General features: G+C 51.1%; 1 protein-coding gene across 1 annotated transcript in view; it reads left to right on the top strand.

Moving 5' to 3' along the window:
- Positions 1-12,072, top strand: part of Rptor (regulatory associated protein of MTOR complex 1) — a 294,241-nt gene that overhangs the window by 220,361 nt on the left and 61,808 nt on the right. Inside the window, 3 exon segments of the mRNA XM_038328288.2 lie at positions 2,349-2,450; positions 6,498-6,581; positions 8,131-8,241. Coding sequence (XP_038184216.1) covers positions 2,349-2,450; positions 6,498-6,581; positions 8,131-8,241 — 297 coding nt within the window.

Raw genomic sequence — 12,072 nt, 5'->3', positions numbered from 1 at the left:
AGGGAAGTGGTACCCGAGAACAAGACACTGCTGGATTTTGAGCTCTGTCTGGCCCATGGAGAGCAGTTCTTTATGGCAGTGAGGTGATACGTAGAATGGAAGATTGTACTGGCTACTAGCCTCTTGCTTCCCAGTCTCTTCCAATCCTGTTGTCCTCCGTCTTTCCCAAGCCACCCCTTTCCTGTGGGTTGCACGTCATTGCTGGTAACCCTAGTGTGGGAACAAAGAGACCTTGGTGACTCCCTGCCAGCCTCTCTAGTGGCCCTCAGGACTCTGACTCCATTAGCTTTCATGCTTGCCATGGTTAGGGCTGGGTCCTTGGTTCTTATACTGTGCTGCCTTTGCTCCTTCGCCTTCTCATCCCACACCCATGCAGCTGTCCTTTGGTGGGGCCTGAGAAGCTACAACACAGCATAACTACATACATGTCCTCGGCTCCTTCTCCCTCACAGGTCTGCGTACACTCTCGCAAACAAGGGTGGAGGAGAGAGCACCAGCTTCTCACCTCCAGCCCAGCACGGCCTTGCAGCTGGAAGAGAAGGCTTCCCCTTCTCTTCCCCTGCAGCGACAGCCCTCCCACCGTGTCCCCCACTCCACTGTCCTTCTCCAGCAGCTCCCTCCGTCCTCCCCCTCTACCTGCTTGTCCTGGTCTGCTCTTCCACCACACTCAACCCAAGTCTCTCCTTCCCTTTGCAGCCACCTCCTCCCACAGTGTGTCTGCACTGGCTCCCTCTTCTCTGTCCTTTCTCCTGTCTTTTTTGTTCACATCAGCTGTGCTTTGCTGTGTCCGAGACAGTTGTTAATATTTAGGATGACCTCTGTGTCTCTGAAGGAAATCCACAGATGGATCAGAGTCTTCAGGTTCAACACTGCTGAGCTCATCACTGAACTGGCTTCCTGAGCTCAACATGATCTTGCTTTCTCCCCACGACCATTCTCTTCACAGCTTTCTTGGCAGGTTTCACCTGTCTCCTTGACCTCTAAGTGTTAGAAGCCCAATTCCATCCTGGGTCCCTTCTCCATAGCTCAACTTCCAAAAATAACCAGGCCAAATGTGGTGTTGCACACCTGTAATTTCATCTCTTGGGAAGCTGAGGAGGGACAAGTGAGCTCCAGGCTAGTGTAGGTAGAGAGATCCTGTCTTTCAGAATAATAGTCGTAGTAGTGCTATAATAAAGGAGCGGTGGTGCCAGAGAGGTGGCTCAGTGTTTGTTACAATGCCCAGTGTTCTTGCAGATAGCATGTGCTGCTCTTAGAGAAGACTTGGGGCCAGTTCCTAACGCCAGCATTGGGTGGCTCACAGCCGCCTGTTGTAGAAGGAAGCGGCGGGGCTGCGTCCCGCCACCCAGCCGCCGGCTAGCTTTACACCCGAAATAATTACACGGAAACTGTATTCTTTTAAAACACTGCCTGGCCCATAGTTTCAGCCTCTTATTGGCTAATTCTCACATCTTCCTTTAACCCATATTTAGTAATCTGTGTAGCACCACGAGGTGTGGCTTACCAGGAGAGATCTTAACCTGTGTCCATCTCGGAGAGGAGAAGCATGGAGACTCACTTATGGCGACTGCCTGAAGCGTCTCCCCTCTCTTTCCCAGAATTCTGTTCTGTCTACTCCACCTACCTAATTTTCTGTCTCTTAAAGGGCCAAGGCAGTCTTCTTTATTAATTAACCAATGAAAGTAACATAGACAGATAACTCTCCTCCATCAGCCTGTAACTGGAGCTCAGGACCTCCAGTGACCTCCATAGGTACCAGCATTCACATGAACACACGCACAGACACATGCGTAATTTAAAAATCTCTTAAAAAGAAGAAATGAGGACTGGAGAGATGGCTCAGAGGTTAAGAGCATTGCCTGCTCTATCAAAGGTCCTGAGTTCAATTTCCAGCAACCACATGGTGGCTCACAACCATCTGTAATGGGGTCTGGTGCCCTCTTCTGGCCTGCAGGCATAGACACAGACAGAATATTGTATACATAATAAATAAATAAATATTTTTAAAAAGAAGAAGAAGAAATGAAATCTGCGCCAATAGTTATAGAGTCGTCTCTCTGACTAAGAGGCAACTACTCGTGTGTCTCAGGGGCATGGTAGACAACACATGCACTCTGTGCACCAGGCTTCCTCTCGTCACCAGCTCCCCACTTACTGACAGGATCATGTCATCCAAGTGCTCAGGCCACAAGACCCAGACTTCCTTTCTCCTGTCCAGGCTGTTGACAAAGCCTGTAAGACCTGCTCCCACCAGCTCTGCCCCTCGTGGTGACTGCCTTGTCAGGACTGAGGGGTGAAGGTGGTGTAAGGAAACCGGCCTCACTAACCAGCTCCTGCTTCTCCTACAGCACAGCCCGTTCTTTGCTGAGCAGCTGACAGCATTCCAGGTGTGGCTCACGATGGGCGTGGAAAACAGAAGCCCCCCAGAGCAGCTGCCCATTGTCCTACAGGTCAGTCACTTCCCACAGGCCTAGACTCTCTGAGGCATCTGTCCCGTGGGAGGAAAGCATGTGCGTCCTGGGCACAAGAGGGTCTAGGCAGTAGCAGTCGTGTGTCCGTCCGTCCCGTCCCGTCCCGTCCCGTCCCCCAACCCCCCCATCCCCACCCCACACCCTCCTCCCCCCCCCCCCCCCCCGGGGACCGTGCTTCAGTCAGATGGCCCATCAGTGCCTCACATCTGATCTGAAGTCAGTAGATGCTTACTTACTCCCCGTGGCCTTTTCTTGGCAAAGCCATTCAATTCCCTTCTTCCTCTCCCAATTATATGCAAACTAGGATAGATCACCATGCCCCCCACCTCCTGCTTATGAGTCAGGAATTGATGAAATGTTGCTGCCAACGAGCTTCGCTTTGGGGCAGGCTCTGGGCATCACTACCTTCTTCTGTTTGGAAGGACATGAGATACAAATTTGTCCTGTGAGAGAAGGGCGAGGCCATCGAGCAAATCCTGACTGGGCCACAACACTCATTCTCCTGCCCAGCACCAAAGCCTCACAGACGGGCCAGGTGCCATCAGCCTTCCCGTGATGGGGACCCATAAGAAACAGTACCTTCTGGGTGTGTCTGTCATTCATGTGTGAACTGGTCTGGTTGTGGGAAACCCATTTACTGCTTGCTGACTTTTGGTTACTAAAATGGCATGGGATAGGAATATGAATAGTGGATTTGTCATTACAGGTGGGTAGATAACAGGTCACCAAGTTTGTGTTTGTGGGAGAAACTGGTGAGCTGGGTTGTGACTAAGAAAAGCCAGACCAGACACCGAGGACTTGTGACTTACTATAGATACCAGAAAATACTACTTATCACATAGCGGGGGAGGGGCAGCTCTGTCAGAGCTGTGGAAGTCATGAGAGGGTACCGGCTTGGAAGGGTAGGGAGCCTGGAGGGATAGAGGGCAGGCTGCCCTCCAGACGGGAGGGCCAGACCTTGCCAAGGGCCACTGATAGGGCCATCACTCTCCAGAGCTCTTACCAAATTACTTCCCTCTATAAAATGCGCCGTGGGTCTGATTTCCACCTGTCCAAGAACATTGGCCTTGCTTCCTTCCAAGAAGGGCTTGTGCTTGCTCATTAGGGCTGCTAACCACATTGTGACAGACAACCATCCATCTTCACTGGGCCAAATGCTCAGAGCAACTGCAGCTCAAAAATCCCCCCCATAGAACACAGTGGACCTTCCTGCCCAGAGTCTCTCCCACAGGGCAGCCAGCCTAACAGCCTCGGTGGCTCACATACCCCATCTAGAGCCCCAGGAATCCCAGCCAGCAAGAAAGAGGCAAGAAAGAAGAGCACATGGACATGTAAAATGTAACCGTAGTCTGTTCCTGCTGAAGTAGCAACCTTGAAAGAATGACATGGGTCAGGCCGGAGGTCGTTGTATTGTTACTTCTTCTCTGACACTATGAAAATAATTATCACTGCTCCTCTTATATATGTCTGGGTTAGTTTTAAGACTGTCCTGGGATTGCAAAGTGATCTATAAGCTATAGCAAATTTTTTCCAAACAGAGTAACAACAGCAACAGTAACAGTCACAGGACAAAGCCTGGATCGCTGAGGTGCCCACCTGACTCCAGGAAATGGCAGCAGTGCTGGGGGCTCTTCTCAGGTCACCTGGGTCACCACGCGGCTCTCTCCAACCTGCCTCTCACTGTGGCAGCAGAGCAGAGCAAAGTTGTCCTCCCCACAGCAGGGCTGCAGTGCCAGGCCTTAATCCAGTTCTTTGGGGTCTGGCAAACAGTCCTTTTGTAAATGGCTTTATCGACTCGTTCCATTTACAGCCCACACTCTCAGGGAAAGGGGAGACCTCTAGAGCACATGTGATGCCAGGCCTGGGGAAATCGCTGCAGGGAGAGCATTAGCCATTGTCCGTGTGGTCATTAGGAAAATGTAAGCAGCGGGTCCTCCACCAGGTGCATGGCTCTGTCTTCCCAGCCAGGCCCAGCCTGACTCGGGGAGCCTGTTGGACAGAGCTAGGAAAGGAAAAGACGAAAAGGTAAAGGCTAGGAGGCACAAGGGAGTTCCAGCTCCATGAGGCCCACCCTGGCCTCACTCTTGGTTACTTTCCTTGCTTTGCCCTGAAAACCTTTATTTTTCCAAAGCTAGAACTGGCTTTTCACAAGTTATCCTCCAGTGCCTTGGCAGGGCTAGAGACATTAGGAAGGGAGAAAGTGTCATAATCCAGGCTGCATGGATTCTCTTCATGCCACTCTATAAAGCCAGAGTGAATTTCTCCCCCAGAGCAGCTGAGAGGCATTAACTGATGGTGTGGAGGAGCGCCGAGAGGTTCCATCAGGCTGTTGAGAAACGGTAGCATGGACCTGGGCCTTGCCCACGGGCCTCGGCATTCTTTCTGCCTTTTAAGAATGAAATCAACAGAAAGGAGAGAATTTCTTTTAACTGCTACTTTCTCCAAATTGTCACAACTGACATCTATGACCACTGTCAGCTTTCAAAAAGCAGTCCCAAAGTGTGGGCCTTTCTGATTGTATTGTGGCTCTGCCAGAGACCACCCCATGACTACCATCCCCGCCTTAAAGAAAGGCAAGAATGAATTCACGGGGCAGAGTTACTGTCTTACATGGCTGCTACAAAATCCTGAGCGCTTCACCCAGAGTGTGTTTGCCATCAGTGCATCTTTGGTCAAATATAGTCTTGGCCTGGAAGTGTGGGGCTGTGTCAGGAGCCAAACTTCTGCTGTATGTTGTGCCCCCTACTGGAGGGAGGTCCTTGTCCCCCAGAGCCTCAGTTTCTCTTCATGTCTCAGGCACCATGAAGCAAATGTGGTCACCTTGACAGACCCTCTTCTACCTGGAGTTCTTGCAGGCACGTTTGCCCTTTGGACCTGCTCCATCTCTCTCATCTGTGATAGTGTGAAACAGGAGTTTGGTTCTTGGTTATTTTTTAATTTTTAAGAGAAGATTTATTTATTTTATGTGTCTGGGTGTTTTGCCAGCATGCATGTCTATGTAACATGCACACTGCCCACAGAGGCCAGAAGAGACTGTCAAATCTTCTGGAACTGGAGTTGCAGATGGTTGTGAACCACCATGTAGGTTCTTGGAATTGAACCCAGGTCTTCTGCAAGAGCAGCTGGTGCTCTTAACTGCCAAGCCAAATCTTTAGCGCCCCCACCACCACCCTTTCTAATTTTTTGAAGTACAAATACACATCCTAAAAAGCCAGTCATTTATATTCTTAAAATAATTTTAATTCATGTTGGACCTCAGCTTTTTAAACCTATAAATCAATAAAAGAAACAGGAAATGTGCTATTTGAGAGAGAAAAGCCAAGTAGTATTTGACATTGTTCCCGTATCTCCAGTGGTGACTCTCATTGTCACATAAGACGACAGTGGGCAGTGTTGCCCATGAGCAGTCACTGCTAGTGGACTTTGGTCCCCCAGAGTGGTTTTGACCTTGTACTGAGCATTAATAAATCAGAGCAAAGAGATGTTTGGTGCTTCACCAGTGGGTACCGCGGTGCTGCCTCTTGTTAGAAGACAGAGGTAGTTAGTTGAGGGCACTGTGGTAATGTCATGCAGATGTTATAACCTATAATTTTACTTCTCAGATTTATCCTTGTGAAACTGTGCAAAGATTGCAGATTGGGCATTGTCATAGCACTGTGATAGCTAGCATTGGAGGAACCGTTCTACAAACCGGACCTTTACACAGAGCACGTGCCGTGCTGCCCTCGGGAGAGACCCCGCCGTGGGTGTCTCAGGATGGGGCGCCATTAGAGAGCAGTGCCCCTGGTGCTGGTCCTGTTGAGCACAGTGCAGGCGGCATATTTTTCTTGGGAATGAAGAAGTGTTTTTTACAGCCTGTCTAAAGCACAAACTACGCGGCAGCGTCTGGGCTAGAAGAAAGAACCGGCGGACATGGGGACGCCGTCTTGTCAGACCTCCTGGCCTGCCAGCCCACACTGAGCTTCCTTAGACAGGTGGTAATCGCTGTCATTTTGTTATGGTTCAATATCCTTTTTGCTTTTCCAGGTGCTGCTAAGCCAGGTGCACCGGCTGAGGGCCTTGGACTTGTTGGGACGCTTTTTGGACTTGGGTCCCTGGGCGGTGAGCTTGGTGCGTGCTTTCTGCCTTACTTGGGGGAAGGGAGGCAAAGATTAGGCCTGATGAGATACTCTGTAAACTCCAAACCAGAACCAGCAAAAATCATGTAAGCCTGGGTGAGCACCTCTCTCCCTGGTGCTTTGGGGCTTTTGCCATTGGTCCCCATCATTGTTAGACTTTCCAGAAGCCAGGAGCCACAGGCAGGGGGGCATAGTACCCTCCATGGCCTTTTTCCTCCCATGAAGCCCATACCCTCACGTTGTCTGTGGGTGATTTAGGTACAGTTCTGAACCATTCTTGGCTGTGGAATAATCCCTTTGTCACTGTGAAGAACTGTCGCCGTGATTGGTTTAATAAACAAGCCAACTGGCCAATAGATAAACAGGATAAGGTTAGGCAGGGGAGCCAGAATGGGAGAATGCCAGGAGGAAGAAGGGCAGAGTCAGGATGGGGAACGAGTTGGATACACAAAATGGGATAGAGGTAAAAGCCACGAGCCTCAGGGCAGCACACAGATTAATAGAAATGGGCTGAGTTGTAAGAGCTAGTTAGTAACAAGCCTGAGCGGTCAGCCAAGCATTTGTAATCAATGTAAAGCCTCTGTGTGGTTATTTGGGAGCAGGTGGTCAGGACACGAAACCTCCACCTACATTCTTCTGGGTCCTCATTTTGCAAAACTGAAGTAGGACCAAATAGTGATCCATGTTTCCAACAAATAAGCCATGAGGAAACCAAAGGGAGCTGGGGGAGCCTACAGACCAAAAGAGCTTTAGAGCCTTGAGCCTTCGGCCTTCTGCAGTGTGGAGAGCTTATTGGGCTGTTTTCGCAAGTAAAGGTTTAGAGCTAAAAGAACGTCTCCGTGGGTAAAGTGCCTGTGAGCAAGCATGAGGACGTGAGTTCAGATACACCTATGGAAAGCTGGTGCAGAGGCAAGTGGATGGTCCCTGGAAATCATTGGCGGCCAGTCTACCCTTACCAGCAGGCTCCAGGTTTAGTACAAAACCATCTCAGAAAATAGGGTGAGGTGGTAGAGGAATATTCCCTAAGACAACCTCTGTTTGGCTTGCTCTGCGCACAAAAAGTGTTCCAACACACAAATGCACACACACACACTTACAAATAAATTAAATGAAGTTTAAACCAATACTGATAGAACAACTAGACATTTCATATGAATTGGTTATCTTACATTATGAACAGTAGCTGCCCATTGTAAGTGGCACACAGTGAAATCGCCTACGTAAGGTCTTCTGCAGGGTACTATGGGGTGAACAGGTTAGCAACTTCACGTTTTCATTAATTAGGTATTGTCAACAGAGTGATGGATTGCAGGCTAACAGTGAGGGCGGAAGGAGAAAGGCCTAAATATAGGAAGAACAATATTTGAAGAAGGAAAGAGAAAAGTCTAAAATTGAGTGGAAGAATTCAACAGTGGTTCCTCCAAGCTTGGTCCTAAAGGGGCGGGGGCAGGAATGCTTGCAACCTAAGGAGAGAAGTGAGGCAAACCAGCGTCACTAGTAAAGGACCACTGGGCTGTGCTGACGCTGTCTTTTACCTCCAGGCCCTGTCGGTGGGCATCTTCCCCTATGTGCTGAAGCTGCTCCAGAGTTCAGCCCGAGAGCTGCGGCCACTCCTTGTCTTCATCTGGGCCAAAATCCTCGCTGTGGACAGTGTGAGTAACTTCCGCTCAGCCCCAAGGGTAGGACGCAGGGCTCTGCCTGTGGACCTGGAGTTACCTCACCTGAGAGACCTCAGGTCTAGGACCGTTAATGGTCTTTTCTTTACAGGTGACTTCCCAGTCCCAACACTTTCCAGTTGTATCAGCCGCAGCTCCTTACAAACCCTGGCCCTGCAGCCATTTGTCTTCTCCACAAAAATTTGGTAGGGCCTATACCCAGAGCTTTGTGCTCAGGTCTGTAGGTGACAAAGAGGTTAGCAGTCCCTATCCTTGACCTCAGAAGACTCACTACCCTTCGGGGACACGGGCACAGACAGCTTTAAAAAAAGAAAACATTGTGGGGCCAAAATTGCACCATGAGTGTGACATGAAGTGGTCAGTCAGCCCAGGGATTCTGCATGTGACAGAGGACTGGAGGCTGACACGGCGAGCAAGCAAGGGGCAGCAGGAAGGTCAGCGGACTGTGGGGACGGCAGAGGACAAGGCTGTGGGGCAGAACTCTGGTTTGTGAAGTAGCTCATAGGAAGAGGGGGCGGGGAGAAGGTCCTCCCTGAAGGAGAGGGTTTGAGGTGGGTGCAGAGGATAGGCCATGAGGAGAGCCCATTCCCTGCTCCACCAGCAGCCAAGAGAGGCAACATCTCATCCAAACCCCTCCAGTCTGCCTGGCGATCGAGCTGTAGCAGAAGACAGGCTATCCTGAGCACTCGGGATTCGTCCCAGCTAGTGGCCATGGCCTGTGAGGTCCTTGGGTGCAGATGTGGAGCAGGTGCAGGGTACCTAGGCCGAGCCTGTGGGAACTCCTCCAGATGTGCTGGCATCAAAGACAAGCGCCACCCTCTGCAGGGCGGTGGGCAGTGGGCGCGGCCTTCGTGTCTCAGTCTGCACCCCAGAGGCCGGGTACCGTGGCCCCCAGAGGGCCCGTGGGGAACAAATGGCGCTGGCATGTATCCAGGCTGCTTGAGGGCTGGCTGGCGAGAGGGAGGCGAAGAGGCATTAACTGTCATCAACTGTTGCTTATCTGCTTGCTTTGAGACGGCCTAGAACAGACCTGTGGGTCAAGACCCCTTTGGGGGGGGTTAAAAGACCCTTTCACAGGGGTCACCTAGGACTACCAGAAAACACAGGTCTTATGTTGTGATTAATAACAGTAGCAAGATTGCACTTATGAAGTAGCAACAGAAATAATTTTATGGTTGGGGGGTCACCACAACATGAGGAACTGTGTTAAAGGGTCACAGCGCTAGGAAGGCTGGGAACACCTGGTCTAGAAGAATCAAGTCTGTTTGTAGCTTGATTCCCGCTGACTTCTGTGCCTATCGTCATGGATGTGTGCATGCGTGAAACACTCACAAGGACTGTGTAAGAAAAACCATGTTCCTACCTCAGTCTCATAAAGCGGATGGGACTCTACAGCTCAGAACGGAAAACACGGGAGTGAGTGTGACATGTTTCTGACTTGTGACAGCCAGCGTGGTGGCCTGGGTCTGGGTCTGGATCTGATTGTGAGACAACAAAGTTACTGCAGGTCAGGGAAGGGGGTTCCTGGTTTGCGATGTCACAGGCTTCTTCTTCCTCAGAGCCCGTGGAGAATAGAGTAGGTGGCCAAGGATAACCTGGACTTCCTGATCTCCTGCTCTGTCTCCCAGGTGCCGGGATCATAGGTGTGTGCAGTGATGGGAATAGAACCCCCCTGGGGAGGGGGGGATCCTGCACACAAGGAAAGCCAAAAGCCAGCCTTCCACCAGCTGCGCCACATCCCTAGCCTCTCCCCAGGGGCTCTTTATTCCTGATCACCGAAGCTGAGACCTGGGCTCCTCCTTGTTCTGCCTGCTGAGGTCCACTGTCCACCCTCCACCCTGGACCTGGCATATTCTTTGTGCCACTTTTCCCCACCAACATCTGGCCTGGAGACTAAGTGCCACATCCCACACTGTACCCACTGTCTGTCCTGCCCACGTGCCACTCCACACAGTCACTTTCTCTCGTCACTCCCTTGGCCCAGGTGTTTCTAACTACAGATCCCCCCAGGCCCCTTCCAGCCCCTCTCACACTCAGCTTCAGACTCAACTGGGCACTGTGCTGGCCCTGATGCCTGACTTCCTGATGAGCTCATGGTCAGCTTCCATGTGGCGCCAGGCTGTATGTGGGCATTTTTTTTTTTTTTTAAGGAAAGCACATTTGCTTCTCTCACCGCCCATCTCCATTGCCTGTTCTGTGCGGCTGAGCCTTGGGTTTTACTGGCGTTTGCTTCCTCACCTTGTGCAGCAAACGGCTGGTTACTTATCAGTTCTGAGATGTCCCTATAGGCTCTCGGGCTATCTCCACAGACACCAGCCGGCCTAGTGTGTCTCACTTTCTGGGCTGTGGCCTAGCCAAGACCTGAGTGCCCTGCTGAGCAGCTGCTATGCTGATGCTGAGTCATGTCTCCCTCCTTGGCTCCTCCAGGGATGGCTGGTGGGTGTGTCTCTGTATGCTCTATAATACCCAGATATTTCCTATCTCAACCACGTAGTCACCATTCTGTCTGTCGTGGGTGGAGGAGTTAAAGGGCTGAGGTGAATCCTGCCGCCTGTTTGTTCAAGCACCCTCTCCTTATTCCCCTGGGTGTCCACCTCCAGCACTGGGACCGGGACCTGGAAAGCTCCTTTGTGAATTTCAGTGGAAAGGGGTCCCTCAGAGAGCAGCTTGATAAACCGGAAGCTTGTCTTTGTGGCTCACAGAGCCCATACTTTGTGACCATTTCTCTTTTACCTGTATTCCGGTGCACTGAAGGGCCAAATTACATAAACTAAGGAACTCACTTTGGAATGGCTTCCCTTCGACCCCGTGATCTTTGTCTCTATGTCAGCGTGCTTAGCATTGGCAATAGTACTTGGTATCTGGCTGTGGAGTCACGTGGAAAGGCTCCTGGGAGTATGCCATGGAGCAAAGCCAGAGCAAAGCAGCAAGGCAGAAATGGTCACAGAGCGTGGGTCTGTCACCGTGGCAGACTCCGAGACGTGGAGAGTGGCCCTCCTCTAGCTGCTTGTTCTGCTAGTGCTGCATGAACTCCAGTTTAGTTGTGATGGTTGCCAGTTTGGGGTTGTGGTTCGTTTTCAGTATTTTTGTGCCTATGTTTGAAGTCTTAGGAAGAGTCGGATCTGAAAGCTGGTAGCATTTTCTCAACAGTGCTTCCCACGATATGGTCACTGAAGTTACAGTTGGCCACCATGCTCCAGGGGGTGGAGACGATGTTTCCACTACTCTCAGTTCCTATTTATCTCCTGGGCACAGTGGTCTCTTCACCCCAGAGGCTGCACTTGGCTGTGAGCACAAACGCTACAGCATTTTGAGCAGACGCACAGCCTTGATTCACATTTGCACCATGCTGATGGCTGTGTGCGTGGTACCAGGCTCAGCTGGAAAGGCCCTTCCTGCAATGTTCTCACACGCCTGCAGGCGCAGGGGCCACCCTGTGAGTTAATTTCCTAGCCAGCTTGCTGCACCTGCTTATCTAACAGCAGTCGTCGGCTGAGGGACGTTAGGAAAGTTTCCTCATCTTCCCTTCTTCGAATGACCTTGGCCATAATTCCCAGAGACCACCCCTTCCCTCCTCACGTCTGACCTGGCCATCTAATGGCCTCCCTGCTCAAGTGGCACATGCTACCTGCCAAGCTCAGAGTACCCAGCTAATTCCAAGTTTGCCACTGTGAGGGTCCATAGTCCATAGCACTCCACAGATGGCATGACCTGTGGGCCGTCAGTGAGATGCCCTGTGGCCTGTAACACATGGCATCCACAGATACGGTATCCTATGGCTATAGACAAGCCTGTTGCCAGTGCTCC

This window comes from Arvicola amphibius, chromosome 4 (assembly GCF_903992535.2).
Source record: "Arvicola amphibius chromosome 4, mArvAmp1.2, whole genome shotgun sequence".
Lineage (NCBI taxonomy): Eukaryota > Metazoa > Chordata > Mammalia > Rodentia > Cricetidae > Arvicola > Arvicola amphibius.
The sequence above is the reverse complement of the archived record's forward strand: the minus strand, read 5'-3'. Positions and strand labels throughout refer to the sequence as shown.